General features: G+C 43.4%; 1 protein-coding gene across 1 annotated transcript; it reads left to right on the top strand.

Annotated features, from left to right (window-relative positions):
* Window positions 1-6467: 6467 nt before the first annotated feature.
* LOC137306136 (probable G-protein coupled receptor 139) lies at window positions 6468-12256 on the top strand. Its single transcript, XM_067975194.1, has 2 exons — window positions 6468-6537; window positions 11340-12256. Exons 1-2 carry the CDS (start codon window positions 6468-6470, stop codon window positions 12254-12256), a joined length of 987 nt encoding a protein of 328 aa, XP_067831295.1.
* The last annotated feature ends 4572 nt before the right edge of the window (window positions 12257-16828 follow it).

Genomic DNA, 16828 nt, shown 5'->3' with positions numbered 1-16828 from the left:
CTGAGATGTGTTCAATACCCCTTATTTTATTAATTCTTTGGTGCAAGCGTTGAAGTATTTTGACTTGGGTTTCAGTCGGTACAGTCCAATCGGAAGATGTCTCCAGTTGTTGCCATAGAGATGGCAGAAGACCCTCCAGAACTTTCATGGACTCGGGTCCCTTGGGGTCCCGGTCAGTGACAAGATTCCAAAGGGTATTATTCGTTACCAAACATAATCCAATTTCTTCCAGCATGAATTAACTGTTCTAATTTCTTTACAAAGAAACAAAACGAGATGCAGCAGGACTACCTCAAATGTCCCAGCATTTTGGGGGCACAACTTTAAGCTGTAATTAATTAATGCCTTCTATTTAACTAGTTTTTTTTAGATATCAACTGCATTGGAGTTCTCCGATATTTAACACAACTTCAGTCACCTTATTTATACTGAACAATTCACTAGTATTTGCTCTGATATAGCTAAGATTATTGATTCCCTTTCATGAGTGATGAACTCAGAAATGTGAATTGTTACATGACAGTCCCATGTCACGTACCAGAGATTGTTCACATAATTTACTTATCAGTTTTCGGTGGTGGCCAGTCCCTGAAAATAGGTATTCATAATTTAAGAATTTGATCAGACTCTCAGTGTGAAAACTCAGGTTAGCTTGACTCAATTACTCCAATTAGTACAGACTCAAAAACAAAGGGATACAATATCTCAAATAGCACATACATGCATATATGTATATATACACATATGCGTGTGTATGCATATTTTTATATATGTACATCAAGTTAATAAAAAAAAGACAGCACGTGCTTACAAGATACCCATTAGATTACAAGTAATTTTCATCTTGCTCTTTCTTCAAGCACACCTAGCCATAACTGTAAATTTACTCAATATAACTGAGGAGAATCTCGGTTCTGCTGCTAAAACAAAGATTGAAATGCTTGTTCAGTCTTAATGTTAATTAAGCTAAGGACTTCAATAGATTAACACTGCAGACTGGGAAGGGGTCAGACTCAACCGCAGCCAGCAGCACCGAAAAGCGAACATTCACACACATTTGTAAACAGACAATACACTGAAGACAAAAAAAATCCTGTAGCCTTTTCCTTTTAGCCTTTTTCTCTAAAAAACAATTGTCAAATTTTGAAGTTTTCTACTTAAGCCCATTCGCTACTGATTTTAAACCTTAGGTTTACTTTGGCCCACCTGATTTGTTATTTGGTTTACTAGCTCAGAAGACGTGGGTTTGTGTAACACCCACGATGTTATCAGTGTCATTGGGGCATTGGTCAGAGTTGGTGTTTCATCCAAGCCTGGTGTGGCGAAGGCCCCGGTAATAGCCTTGTGGACCATTAATTTACCTTTCTTTTCCCTAATTATTTTGTTACACTTGGCGTGGCTACCCCAGAGTGTTTTTTTTAACGTAACTCCTTCACATCCTCTGTCTGCTGTGAAACGGCTGATAATAATCTGTCGCCCTCCTGCACAAAATCCATCATTTCCTTACCATGTTTTGAGCACTGTTCAGGTTGTTTTATTTCCGCTTGACGGATTATACACACCCCATTCTTTATCTCATGCTCTAATTCTTTCTTGTGCACAGTTAACATTCTCACGTCTCCAGCGAGTGGAGAGGCTGTTGCCTCTGGACTACATAACCCCGGCTTCAGGTATTAAAACTGGGCCGAGCATTCAGTATCGCGCGCTGATAAGGGAGATGGGGGAATGGGGATTAGCACCAGGTCGGGGGGAATGAGACTGAACACCAGGTCAGTGGGCGTGAGGCTGAGCACCGGGCTCGGGGAATGGGATTTAGCACCTGGTCTGAGGGAATGGGACTGAGCACCCGGTATGGGGGAATATGACTGAACACTGGGTCCGGGGGAATGGGACTGGGTACCGTGTTTGGGGGAGTGGGACTGAGCCCCAGGTGTGGGAGAATGGGACTAAGCACTAGGTCTGGGGGAATGAGACTGAGCACAGGGTCTGCGGGAATTGGAGTGAGCAGCGGGATTAGCTGCTTCTCAGAAAACCGAGGAAAGACATCTCCTTCATCAGGATAAAAATACAAATCATTATCTATTCCGGCAGGGATATGAGCAGTTGGCGACTGCATCTGAAAATGAAGCTGGAGAATGGTTTGCATTTTTCAATCCAATGCTACACTTTGCGTTCGAAATTGCTCATTCTCGTGGAGTAAATCTAGATTTATAAATTACTCTACTTGAGCCGACATGGATATTTTCCGAGAATCTTGTGATGAGTTTCCCTTTCCTCGTCTAAATTCTCACCAGTTAGCTTCTGAATAAAGTTCCGACATTCATTTAATTTAATTTAATTTCTTAGCTGTGACCTTAACTTTTCAGAGTGGAATAGAAGGTTATGCCGAAAGGGTTAAAGAGGAAGGGAGGAGGATAATGTGGAGCATAAAGAGCGGCATAGGCCAGTTGGACCGAATGGCCTGTGTCTGTCCTGGAGACTATGCAATTTGTAATATGTAATTAGCAAGCCCTGAACTATTAACCCACCGATTAATCCTTTTTGCTTTCAATGCAACAATTTTCTCTCTATAAACACTTCTTCGAATCGATAGAGGTGTTCAAAACCATGGATGGTTTTGATAGAGGAAATAAGGAGAAATTCTTTCCTGTGGCAGAAGGATTGGTAACCAGGGGATACAGATTTAAGGTGATTGGCAAAAGAACCAGAGGGGGAGATGAGGAAAATACTTTTTACAAGTTGTTGTGATCTGGAATGCACTGCCTGAAAGAGTGGCGGAAGCAGATTCAATAGTAAAGCGAATTGGATGAATACTTCAAGGGAAAAAAATGCAGGGCTACTGGGAAAGAGCAGTGGGACTAATTTGATAGATCCAGCAAAGAACCAGCACAGGCACGATGGGTCGAAGAGCCTCTTTTTGTGCTGTATCATTTATGATTCTACAGCACAAAAAGATCTTTACTTTTACAGGCATTGGTGGCGAAATTTCTAAAATTATCTTCCGTGCCTCGATTATCACGGTGGAGTTTCCCTTTAAACCGGTCAGCAAGTACAGCTACACTGCCTGCAAACAGATACAATACAATTAAACTGTAACGCGGGGAGTATACATTAATTCATGAATCTGCAATAAGCAAGACACGTGTCCCTTTTTTGGGGCTGAAAATTGTTAGGAATGTGAAACATTATAATATTACAGACAAAGGCAGCACCTGCATCTGTATGCCAAGGATGAATTCTTGGATGCTTTGCAGCAGAAGATACACTCACCACAGCTGAACCCTCCAGATGGCTTCCTTCTCTATCTCCCAACTCACCGAACAATGGGCTTGCTTCCAAGCTTAGCTAAAAAGGTTATTACATCGCCCTCCTGAACTCCTACTCTCAGTCTCCATTCCGACGTATTGTGGTATCGAGTTGTACAGGAAAACATTGATGTTTTCGAGTCAACATGACACATAAGGAGCCAAGGCCCTAAAACAACGGTATTGGATCTCCAATTTAGCGTGATAAAGCGAGTCTAAGGTTAAACATGTGCAAGATTAGCCTAGAAGCAGGTTGCACCCGGCCTGTGCAACAGGGACACTCAGTCTTTCAATTTTAAGGTTCATAAACTGCAGAAATAATCTTAGAAAATGGAACATAATTTCGCGTAAAGTGTTCTTCCTTATTATTTCTCAATCTTAATCTCTAACAGGGCGACCCAGCAGCAAATCGTGTCACAAATACGCTACACGCAATACTGCTTGGGGAAGAAATATTTGCCAATACAACGCCTGAGAAAATCCCTATACATTAATCGCGCTTTCTGTCGTTAATGTCACGGAATCATATATCTCCATCGGAACCACTGGGACAGGCAGGCAGAGGGTGGATTTAATGGGCGTGAAATTGGTCTTGGACAGCAGCGCAAAACGGGCGAAAGCGCATCAACCACTTGTTTGACACTGCGACTGATTTTCTTTTCCATTGGGCCAATGGAAAACGAATCTGGCGGAGTGCAAAACGGGCTGCCCATTGATGAATTTATGCCCCTTTGACTCCAATCTACACACGATCTACGCTGGTCTACTTTAGGGTTCCCTCGTTAGCTCGTCCCCTTCATTATTTACCTATATAGGAAGGAAGGGCTCAGCTTACACTTGTATGGAGACCACGTTTATCGTTACCTCTTCCGTTGATTGCATGCTTTCATTCATTTACAAAAATACCCCACGTACAGTGAAACGTGTATTTGCTGTAACGTCCTCCAGCTTACTGTCGTTCTGTTCAGCTGATCCAAACACCTGTATGTAGCTGACCCTGACTCCACTAAAATCGCCGGTGGCCACCTCAGACTCAGGCCAAAGCTATGTAACCTGAGCTGTTCTGCTTAACCATGAGTCCAGATTCGTCTCAGACGTGGAGTATCTCGTAGGGATGGATTATGCACATGCCTGAACTGAACAGAGTTTTATTGGGCACCTGAAGTAATCTGATAATATTTCTCTCTCTCTCGATCTCACCCAACTCCCCCCACCCCCCACCGTTACCACCCCCATCACACGCACAGATATATATATATATATATATAAACATAGAATTACATAGAATGTACAGCACAGAAACAGGCCATTTGGCACATCAGGTCCATGCCAGCGTTGATGCTCCACAGGAGCCCCCTCCCTCCCTCCCTACTTCATCTAACCCTATCAAGATACCCTTCAATTCCTTTCCCCCTCGTGTGTTTATCGTGTGCTTCCCCTTAAATATATCTATGCTACACGCCTCACCTGCTCCCTGTGGTAGCGAGTTCCACATTCTAACCACTCTCTGGGTAAAGAGGTTTCTCCTGAATTCCCTATTGGATTTATCAATGACTATCTTATATTTATGGCCCCTAGTTCTGGATTCCTCCGCGGGTGGAAGCATCTTCTCTACGTCTACCCTATCAAACCCTTTCATAATCTTAAGGACCTCTATCAGGTCACCCTTCACTCTTCTTTTTTTACGAAAAAATCTCTAGCCTGTTCAATCTTTCCTGACAATCATAACCTCTCAGTTGTGGTATCATCCAAGTAATTTTTTTGCACCTTCTCCAGTGCCTCTATATACTTTTTTAATGTGGAGGCCAGAACTGTTCACAATACCCCAAGTGTGGTTTAAACAAAGTTTTATACAAGTTTAACATAACTTCTCTGGTTTTGAATTCTATCCCTTTAGAAATGAACCACAGTGTTTGGTTTGCCTTTTTACGGCATTATTAACCTGCGTCGCTACTTTTAGTGTTTTGTGTATCTATACCCCCAGATCACTCTGCTCCTCTACCCCATTTAGGCTCTTATTTTCCAAGGATATGTAGCCTCCTTATTCTTCCTACCAAAGTATACCACCTCGTACTTATCTATATTGAAATTCATTTGCCAATTACACACCCATTCTGCAAGTTTATTAATATCTTCCTGTGTTTTGTCTCAGTCCTCTCCAGTATTAACTATACCCCCAATTTGGTGTCATCTACAAATTTTGAAATTGCACTTCTGATTCCCGAGTCCAAATCACTAATCCTTGTGGAACGCCACTTCCCACCTTTTGTCAGTCTGAGTAACCACCTTTAACCCCTACTCTCTGTTTGCTGTGTTGTAGCCAGCTTGTTATCCATTTTGCTACTTGTCCCCTGACTCCACATGTTCTGATCTTATTCATGAGCTTACTATGCCGTACCATATCGAAGGCTTTTTGAATGTTCAAATATATTACATCTAATGCATTAACCTTGTCTACCCTTTCTGTTACTTCTTCAAATAATTCAATAATATTGGCCAAGCATGATCTTTCCTTTTGAAATCCATGCTGACTATTCTTTATTAATGGAGAGGGTTGATGAGGGTAGTGCGGGTGATGTCGTGTCTACAGACTTTCAAAAGGCATTTGATAAAATAATAGACAATTTAGCAAAATTAAAGCCCATGGGATTAAAGGGACACTCTCAGCATGGATACAAAATTGACCAAGGGACAGAAAGCAGAGAGCAGTGCTGAACATTTGTTTTTTCAGACTAGAGGGACGAATAAAGTGGTGTTCCCCAGGGGTCAGCATTAGAACCACAGCTCTTTTAGATATGTATTAATGACCTGGACTTGGTTTCTAGATGTTTTTCTATTACATCTTTGAATAAGGATTCCATTATATTTCTTGCCACCGGTAGAAAGCTATATACATAGATAGATATACACGTAGACAGGTGGGTAGATGGATTTTAATATTGATATAGATATGGTTACATAACTGGATTAAATATGACAGCGCCTTCCACGGTTTGTTTGTTCAAATAACTGTTAACTAATATCACTGATGATGTTAACTAATTGTCTCACTCGGGGCTTCCTTCAAGCATATATTAGTGAACCTTCGAATAACTCATAAAGCACACGTCAGAGCCGGACGGAGATTCTAGCATGAACAGATGACATTCTTTCTGACAGAGAATGCATGAACCAGCGAATGGCCTGGTCTATGCTATTTGCTATCCTATTCTTGCTGCTGTCGGTATTCCGGGTAAGTAATTACGCTGTCAAATTCTTCATTATTCAAACAGCTGTTCAACTAATGATTGTTTTTGCTGCGTATTCAGTATGAAAACCTACCTGACTTTCTAAGCTTGCTACAGAATAATCTTTGCTGTCATTTTTCTTTCGCGAATCTACGTCCAATTGACAAGATATAATAACACAATACTGTTTATTTTATATGATTGATTTGATAAAGTTTGGTGTTCCTCCAATACGGACAAATGATTCAGGCTTATTCTGATTCTGCCAACGATTTGCAATCTCCTATCCTGACCTAGGCATTGCGCTTGGTCATACAATTAAAATACACCAGTGTAGCTGATGATAATGATATTACATAGGTGATACGGGAGTTCTAATGTTTGACAAACTTACGCTTAAACGTCTCAGAATGTAAGCTAAGGAATTCGATTCAAGAAGGTGCTTTCATGAAAGGGTTGCCGTAAGTATTTTTAGTTTTGTATTTTACACATCGGAATAAAATGGTTCTGGGTTTCAGAGTTCCAATGAAAAGCACTTATTCCAAATGATTGGTTTGAAGTAAATTGTAATCCTTTATTAAATCGACTCAATCAGGTCCAGGTATCTTTGTTTCTTGTTTTGACTATGAGGTTAACCTAAAATTAGGGTTAATAACAAACCCCTTTCGTACCAGATTCTTCTCTCTACTCTTTTAATGGAGGCGTCTCCCCTCGCACAATCAAGGCATTAACGGTTGCCTTACAGTAAGAAAGAGAGGACATTGACATGGGAGTCTTAAGCGCTGACAGTAAGTTAGGGACAAGGGAACAGACGTAGTCATTCAGCCCCGAGAGCTTGTTCAGTCAATCAATCAGACCATGGCACATCTGAAACTCAAATGCATTTACCTGGCTTTGATCCATAGCCGTTGATACCTTTACCCATCACAAATCTTTCAAACTTCCAGATTTATCTGCTGCACTGTGGTTGAAAAGATTGCAGCTGATTATAACGTGAGCGGAAATCACAATGATATCCAGTAAGATTAGATCATTGCATGTTGCTATATTTGACGCTATGTACTTAGGACCGAGTTTCAGAACATGCATCATGGTGGAGAAGTTTACCCACTGGCCGCGACCAGTGAGATTTTATTGCTGCAATTATGTCCATATATTTTGAAATATTCCAATTGGTATCCGACTGGCAGCGGTGCCATCACATGATTTGAAGAGTGGTGCATGACTAGGAGGTTTCTTACTTTCTGGTTTATTCCTCCTCCTCTATATTTTGCTGCTGCTGTTCCGTGGAATCTATCAGCCCTGGACCAGGGGGCTCAATTTTATGTGTGAGCCTGAATAAGATCAGTGAGCAGAGGCTTGACCACGGAGGCCATCGCCGATGAGCCGCTGTTAGCCTTATCCCTTTTCCACAAATACATACTTTCCAGCAGGCATCAGAGAATAGGGGAGCAAGATTAGGAACTCCCACGTTGCAATTCTCTACCTTTAATACATTGAGGGCTAGAAATTTGTCTTTGATAGCGCAAAACCGGCGGTATCGCATCGGGAGGTCTGTTATAGACACAGTCACATTTTCAGCTCCATTGAAGTCAAGAGGGCTGAATATCGGACGTATAACAGGCGCACGATGTGGTACCGTCCGTTTTGCGCTCCCACCAAAAAATGATTTTCTAACCCTGAGTCTCATTGTGATAACAGTTGGACTTTGTTGGAGACTAATTGATAGAGATTGATTGATATGATTGGTGAACAGCTCCTTATCTTTGCATCATGCGAGAACCAGGATGGGAGCAGGTAAACTAAGCGGACCTTGGATTTTTTTTGGCCCAGCAATTCCTATGATCTTTTTGTCGATTAGCTGCTTTCACTTCACCCCAAAGGACCGTGCCCAGATTTTTCAAGGATCGGACTTCTTCCTCCTGTCAGTCTTCTCAGCTGATTCCTCCCCCACTTGAAATTTCCAAATGCAAAAACCGGTCTCAACCTATTGTGCTCGGACCGACCACTGTCGATCCCGTGGAACGTCACTCTTACCGCTGGGGCTCGGTGTCTGCATTTTTTACATTTCCCGCTCTGCTATTCGATAAATGCATCAACGTTCCGTGTTATGTTTTATTTTATTCAGCTTATTAATCGCGCATTCGTTATTCCTTACCTTTTATGTAGTTCTAATTTGTGATCGATTCCTTTCGATTGTATTAGAATCACTGCATCGTTGCAGGATTCAAATTAGCTCTTCAGTAAGTTAGTTTGCTATCCCTAATTTTATGGTCGAGCTTCCGCGTGCATTTGAATTGATTTCAGTACCTTCCTACTGCGCCTTATCATTTAATGTTGAATAGAATCATAGAATGACAGAAAGGTTAGAGCACGAAGGAGGCAATTCCGTCCATTGAATCCGCGCCGGCAATCCAGCTAGTCCCACTCCCCCACCTTATCCCCGTAGCTCTGCAAAATTTTCTTTTCAAGTACTTATCCAGTTCCCTTTTGAAGGCCATGGTTGAATCTGCCTCCACCACCCCCTCGGGCAGTGCATTCCAGATCCTAACCACTCGCTGTGTAAAAAGTTATTCCTCATGTCTAAAATCTTAAATCTATGCCCTCTGGTTCTTGACCCTTCCGTCAATGGGAACAATTTATCTCTATCTACTCTGTCTAAACCCTTCATGATTTTGAATACCTCTATCAAATCTACTCGCAACCGTCTCTGTTCCAAAGAGAACAACCCCCGCTTCTGCAGTCCATTCACGTCACTAAAGTCCCTCATCCCTGGAATCATTCTAGTAAATCTCTTCTGCACCCGCTCTAAGGCCTTGACATCTTTCCTAAAGTGCAGTGCCCAGAACTGGACACAATACTCCAGTTGTGGCCGAACCAGTGTTTTATAAAGGTTCATCATGACTTCCTTACTTTTGTACTCTATACCTCTATTTATAAATCCAGGATCCTGTATGCTTTTTTAACCACTTTCTCTACCTGCTCTGCCACCTTCAACGATTTGTGCACATATACCCATAGATCTCTCTGATCCTGTACCTTTTTTAGAGTTGTGCCCTCCAGTTTATATTGCCTCTCCTCATGTTTGACTGAAATGCATCACCTCGCATTTTTCTGCGTTAAATTTCATCTGCCACCTGTCCGCCCATGCCACCAGCTTGTCTATATCCTCTTGAAGTCTATCACTATCCTCCTCACTGTTCACTACCCTTCCAAATTTTGTGTCATCAGCAAATTTTGAATTGTGTCCTGCACACCCAAGTCCAAGTCATTAATATATATCAAGAAAAGCAGTGGTCCCAGCACCGACCCCTGGGGAACACCACTGTACACCTCCCTCCAGTCTGAAAAACAACCGTTCACCACTACTCTCTGTTTCCTGTCACTTAGCCAATTCTGTATCCATGTTGCTACTGCCAGCTTTATTCCATGGGCCGCAATCTTGATGACAAGCCTTCCATGCGGCATTTTATCAAACGCCTTTTGAAAGTCCATGTACACCACATCAGCTGCATTGCCCTCATCTCCTCTCTCTATTTTCTCATCAAAACTCTCTATCATTTAGCTAAGCACGATTTGCCTTTAACACATCCGTGCTGGGTTTCCCTAATCAACCCACACTTGTCCAAGTGACTGTTCGTTCTGTCCCGATTTCTGTCAGAATGTTGCTTCATATTCGTTGGTCGCCTTTTGCTTCTTTATTGTTAACTATTGACATTTTATTTTGCACCTGGATTTCACTAGAAAACACTGGTTTTCAAATGAAATCCAGTTGCAAAATAAAGAGAATGATATTCATTGCTGGATGTAAACAAAACTCTTAGGGTAGATATTGGTCATGGGTGGGATTGCACCCATTATACACCCCACCCGATATTGTTCTAAATTTGAACCAAATATTGGGTGAGCTTATAGCAGACGGCCCATAGTTACCGCCCATTTTGCCCTATCGCCAAGATGAATTTCAACCCGCTTCAGTTCGCACAAAATCCCGCCAAATTGATAGAGAAACAGAAAACACTGGAAACACTCAGTCAGTCAGGCAGCACCCGTGGAGAAAGAAACAGAGTTAACGTTTCAGGTCGAAGACCTTTCGTCAGAACTGGAAGAAGTTAAAGAGTTAACAGTTAATAAGCAAGTACAGAACCAGGGAAAAGGAGGAGGAAAGGGAGGGGAGGGGAGGAAAGACCAAAAGGGGAGGTCTCTGATAGGGTGGAGGGTGGGAGTGATTAAATGACAAAGGGGATGATGGTGCAAGGCAAGGAGGTTGATAATGGGACAAGTTACAAAACAAGGAATGGGTCTAGAGGAGCTGTAAATGACAACAGCGGAACCATTACCAGCATCTGCAGTCCCACAAAAAAATGGGAGCAGTGGTTATGATCTGAAGTTATTGAAATCAATGTTGAGTCCGGAAGGTTGTAAAGTGTCTAATCGAAAGATGAGATGCTATTCCTCGAGCTTCATTGGGACAGTGTAAGAGGCCGAGGACGGAGAGGTCAGAGTGGGAGTGGGACGTAGAGTTAAAATGGCAAGCGACCGGCAGGTCAGGGTCACGCTTGCGGACAGACCAGAGGTGTTCAGCAAAGCGATTACCCCGTCTGTGTTTGGTCCCCCCATTGTGGAGGAGACCGCATTGTGAGCAGCCAATACAGTATACTAATCTGAAAGAAGTACAAGTAAATCGCTGTTTCACCTGGAAGGAGTGTTTGTGGCACTGGACCCAATTCTCTGCCACACTGATGCTTTTTTTCTGAGCGATTGACCAGTAATGCTTTTTTTAAAAAAAAAATCCTTTTCTTGACAGGTAACATAATGGCGATTGTGATCCTATCCCGAGGAAAGTGCGGTCTCTCCAAATGCATCACTTGCTACCTGGTGGCCATGGCTGTAGCGGATCTGCTGGTCGTTCTCACTAGTGTGTTGTTGAATCGAATAATCGCCGTTTATTTCCCAGCTGGCTTCCTGTCCATCACTCCAGTGTGCGCTCTGAAAAGCGTCCTGGTTTACGCCGCCAAAGACAGTTCCGTCTGGTTGACAGTCGCTTTCACCTTTGATCGCTATGTGGCGATTTGCTGTCAGAAGCTGAAAAACAAATATTGCACCGAGAGAATGGCAGGCGGGGTTGTGGGAACGGTGTTTGCGCTCAGCAGTTTACGAAATATCCCCTGGTACTTTGCATTAGAACCTTTATATTTCATTAACAATGTACCCTGGTACTGCAACTTCAAATTTAGCTTTTACAAAACGCCTCCGTGGATCGCATTTTCGTACCTCACTCATATTTTAACCCCGTTTGTGCCCCTAATTTTGATTTTGCTGCTGAATGCAATCACCGTGAGATTTATTTTAGTGACAAGTAGAGTCCGCAAAGCTCTCCGTGGTAAGAATTGTGTCGAAGGTGGGAGTGATCCCGAAATGGAAAATCGAAGAAAATCCATCATTTTACTTCTTACTATATCAGGCAGTTTCGTTCTCTTGTGGATGACTTTTACCGTACATTATTTATATTTCCGAATTACAAATTCTTACACTTACACAGGAAACAATGACCCTCTCTATGTCCTTCAAGAAGCTGGATACTTGCTTCTCCTTTTAAGTTGCTGCACCAACACGTGTATTTATGCAGTGATTCAGACCAAGTTCAGAGAGGAGTTCAAACATTCAGTGAAATATCCGTTTACACTCATGTCTAAATTAGTTAATGGTAACATTCTATTTTGAAATTCGGTATTTCAAACCAAGTGGTACACTCCCAATATTTTGTACAGTTGCTATTGTAATTTCTGAGAGACTGCAATGCAAATGAATATCGGACGGGGCGTATAACAGGCGGCCCATGCGTTACCGCCCGTTTTGCGCTACCGCCCAGGTCGAATTCCTACGCCGGAATATCATGGCTGCGTCGTATTGACAGCACAGACACGTGAGCTGATGGGCTGATTGGGAATTGTAAAACAAAGGCACCATTGGCTTCCCCTCCTCCGCCCCCTCCCCCCTCCATGGCACTGTCGCACCACAAGGACATCCGCTTTGAAAGGCGATGGCGTGAAATGACCCTTTGTCTTGCAGAGCAAATGTAACACCCAGTCGGTCTGGGCGTGGGCGTCTACTCTGTGCGGAAACAACGTGGCTGAGAAAGGACACTGAATGGTTTTTTTAGAGGCTAAGATTTACTCCACCGTGTGACCATGGTGTGAATAAACGCCAGTGTACTTGAAGGCGCTCCTCTAGTGCCTCTCGGATACAAGTAAATCGTCAACATCGAACAAAGCTTGAATCTCTAACTATAAAGGTTCTAAAATAGATTAGTGAAATATATTAGTCAGTTGGTAAATATACACTCAACTTAATTTCTTAAACTGAAAACTCTAATAAAGCACGATTTCTTTACCCTCAGCGTTGTAACAAGCAAAATAATCACTTAGTAAATACTCATTCTGATCTTAAATTCTTAATAACTGGGGAAAATGTATTATATCCATGCTGCCTATAGAAGGGTCCATGACTGCTAATAACGCGTAATATGTCCCTAAGACAGAGGACGGAGCCAGTCACAGTGCAAGCTGTGTCGAGAGTAAGGGCTTTCACACGGCACCGGATTGACTGCAAGATCGATTGAAATCGCCAATAACGTCCACACCAAACAGGATCTGATTCTATAACTGTACGATTGTAATTATTTAAACTCGTTTTTTCTCATTTTCTTGCTCCATGTGTAGTCCATTGTGTTGTAATGTATCCAGTGCCTTTAGAAAAACTGCCGCAATCAATTTGATGCAAAGTAAACTTGCACAAATATCATGATGCAATAAATTCACAGCCTGTATGAATAATACCAAATCAATGGTGTTCAGTGCAGTAGTGTAACGGTTCTAATACTGAACTAATAATCCAAAGGCTGGACTGATAAATCAAGGAACAATTGTCGAAATTCCACCACAGCAGTTTGAGACTCTGAATTCAGTTTTTAAAATTCTTGAACTATCAGTAAAAATGACCATGAAGCAGTTGGATTCCAATAAAACTTCAACTGGTTCACTAATATCCTTTAGGGTAGGAAACCTGCCGTCCTTATCCGGTATAGCCCACATGTGACTCCAGTTCCACAACAACGTGGTTGACTCTTAATTCCCCTCTGAAATGGCCCATCAAATCGTCCTCCCTATGATTCAACATTGGTTCCTCCCTCAATTCATTGCAGAAATAAAAAACACCACCAAATGCAAATTCAAATGCACATTTATAAATTAATACATGCAATTTTGCAAACAAAGTGACACTATTCACCCATGTGCATCCCCCTTAATGTCTGCCTTTCGCGTCTTTATCTTTCCTAGTGCTCCTTTGAGGTGCATCCCCAATGGCTGGAGCATGGGTGGTAGATGGCAGCTAACCTTCAATTGAAGACACTGCAGATGGCCTTGGAGGATAACCTCGAGCGGCTCTGGGCCGAGAGGGCCCAGCTCCAGGCTTACTCATGTCGGCCTGGGCTGCAGCAGTCTGGGCTGGCTGGCTGACTTGCAACAGCAAGGGCATTAGCGGAGTGGCAGGGGTGGGAACAGGAATGCTGTCTTCCTGAGAGAGGACAGCTGGTCGTCTTCCATGGCTTCACTACCACTCTCCAGTGGCGGTGCCTCAGCAATCCTGGTGATCTGTTGGAGAACAGATTGCTGGACCCTTTCATCAGTGGACTCAGAGCCACGATAGCAGGAGTCCGAGCTTCCAAGGCAGCAGTCTGATCTCCAAATGCAGCAGTCAGATCTTTGATCGCAGATGTTTTTTCTGCAATGGATGCTTTGACACTGGTCATCAGACATTGCATCATGGTGGGTTCCACAGGTGCGCTGATGGAGGTGACCACCCGTTCCATGTTGGAAAGGATGGGCTCCAAGCTCTGCGCAAAGCCCTGTTCCAAGTTGGAGCTGGGCTCCTCTATGCTCCTTGACATTGTGCGCAGGCTTTCTGGCAGGCTTCCCAGTACTCCAAGAATTAGGTTGTGTAGGCCCATCAGCCTTCTTCTGTAGCTTGGCGCATCGAAGTCATCATCTGAATCCTCTGCAGCAGATCTGGTGTGCGACCTCACCCACCAGTGAACTGGCACCTGCGGTATCCTTTCCCCCCCACCCTGGCTCCTGCACACTTGTGCCTGGTGTCTCACCACGTGCAGATCCCTTCTCTATCTTAGCCTCTAAAGTACACGTAGTGTCAGTCTCCGGGCTGGTGGCTGCGAGTGTAAGATCGAGTGATGGTGTCTCTTCAACATCCTTGTCTTCTTCCTCTGCCTCCTCTGACTGGGAATGTTCCAGTTCTTGGGTATCTGAAATGACAAAGCGATCGCTCCAGCACCGTCAGTGGCCATGGCCTCACAATTGGCCCTTCTAATGATGGCCAGCACTGTATTCTCTATGAGAGTTAAGATATGTGGGCGTGCTTGTCCTCCTCCTGTTCTTTCTTTCTGCCTCCTTTTATGTGCCACTTTCTCCTGCAAGAAAGAGGGAAGTGTGTCAGTGAGTGTTCTGTAAGATGTTTGGGTGATGTGGCTGTCATGGTTGAATAGCTACCAGTGTGTGTGAACTGTGAGTTGTGGGTGTGAGACTTGCAACAGTGGTAATGTGTGGGGGTCAGATAAAGCATATAATTTAAATGGTAGAGTATTAATTGAAAGAGATTGTTGGCAGGTGGGTGATGGTGGGTGATGGGGGTGGGTGGGGGGTGCAGTGAATTGAGCAGTGGATGACGCTTTGCCACTTGAAATTTGAACTCACTCACCTTGACAACTGGTGTTAAATCATTAAAATTATCCTGGACAGCATCCGTGTTCTTGGAGCTATGCTCCTGGCATTTACCTCCTCTGCTACTTCCTCCCACTGCCTCTTGAGCATGTGTCTGGGGTGCCTCTTGCCCCGCTGCGGATACAGGGTGTCCCTCCTTCTCTCCACCACTTGCGCCAAGATCTCCACGTTCAGCCATTCCTCAAAGTGTCAGATTCAGTTTTGAAACTGCTCCCAACACTCCTTGCAGCCACCATGCACCTCCCCTTTAAGATGTGTAGGTTCCCTTTAAGAAGCGCGAGCCACTCGGAATACCGGGTCTCCTGCTGATGGGTGCAGCGCAGGTAGTGCTGGCGGCAGGCAGCAGGCAGCAATCATTTAAAACATCACATGCTGCCTGTATGGCAACCAACGGGCTCCGGTTCATTACCTACTGCGATCCCAGCGCCCGTTTTCGGGGGTTAACCAATTTAACCCCCATTCAGTTTTTTTTTGAAATATAACGGGCGGCCGTTGTGACACGCAAGACAAATTTCTACCCCAAGTCCCGTCTTCCACGCTGAATATTCCTACCAACACTGTTCTAGTTGGGCTAGATTAAGAACAAATTAGGCAGTCAAAACGGGGCATCCACCAGGCGCTGTGGGATATCGCAGCAGAATTTGATAATCTGTAAACCCCTGCTTTACATATATACATATACAATTTTCAATTAACATGTGTTATCTTTGCACCCACGGAAATCTATCATCTATATTATCTCCACGGTATATTCAAATCCATATTGGTCCAACAGGCAGGACGCTGCTCCTTAGGAAATTACAGATTTTTTTTTTAAGAATTCTAGTTTATATTTTTGATATGTCCATTATAAATTGGCCACGCACAACTGAGTTGTACCTGAAAAATATTCACTTCAAAGCAATTTATTTCTTATCGACAATGAACGGTACATATGCTGTATATAAAACCTCCCCTGCGGTTGGCATCTTTAATACCCCCCACCATTTCTTCTTGTTAATAGGGTCAGTCCCAGGTAATGCTACTTTATTTTGCTTTCTTTTCCCTTTATAAATTCCTAGCTCCCAAGCCAGTTGTGGCTTCGGTTTGACACAGGAATGCTACCCCGCCGACAGAGGCTTTGACATTGCAATGTGCGTACATTGAGGTAGCAGAGCAGAATGGGTTTGTACAAAATCCCTTTCTATGCTATTTTAGAAAAAGCTTTAGGACGTTTTATTTCAATGAGTTAATGCTGCCCTTAAAATACCGGATAAAGGATCCGTTGGGCGCCAGTACGCTAATATTACATGGAATGTACAGCACAGAAACAGGCCATTCGGCCCAACTGGTCCATGCCGATGTTTATGCTCCACGCATTACATGGAATGTACAGCACAGAAACAGGCCATTCGGCCCAACTGCTCCATGCCGATGTTTATGCTCCACGCGAACCTCCTCCCTCCCTACTTCATCTCACCCTATCAACATAACCTTCTATTACTCTCTCCCTTATGTGTTT

This window comes from Heptranchias perlo, chromosome 42 (genome assembly GCF_035084215.1).
Source record: "Heptranchias perlo isolate sHepPer1 chromosome 42, sHepPer1.hap1, whole genome shotgun sequence".
In the NCBI taxonomy this organism is placed as follows: domain Eukaryota; kingdom Metazoa; phylum Chordata; class Chondrichthyes; order Hexanchiformes; family Hexanchidae; genus Heptranchias; species Heptranchias perlo.
This window is presented reverse-complemented; position numbering and strand designations above follow the sequence as displayed.

What these genes read in the sequence shown, in the direction of transcription:
- LOC137306136 (XM_067975194.1), top strand. Translation starts at nt 6,468, where the DNA reads ATGCATGAACCAGCGAATGGCCTGGTCTATGCTATTTGCTATCCTATT. An exon ending in TGCTGCTGTCGGTATTCCGG is followed by an intron (nt 6,538 to 11,339) that starts GTAAGTAATTAC and finishes TTTTCTTGACAG; the next exon opens with GTAACATAATGGCGATTGTG.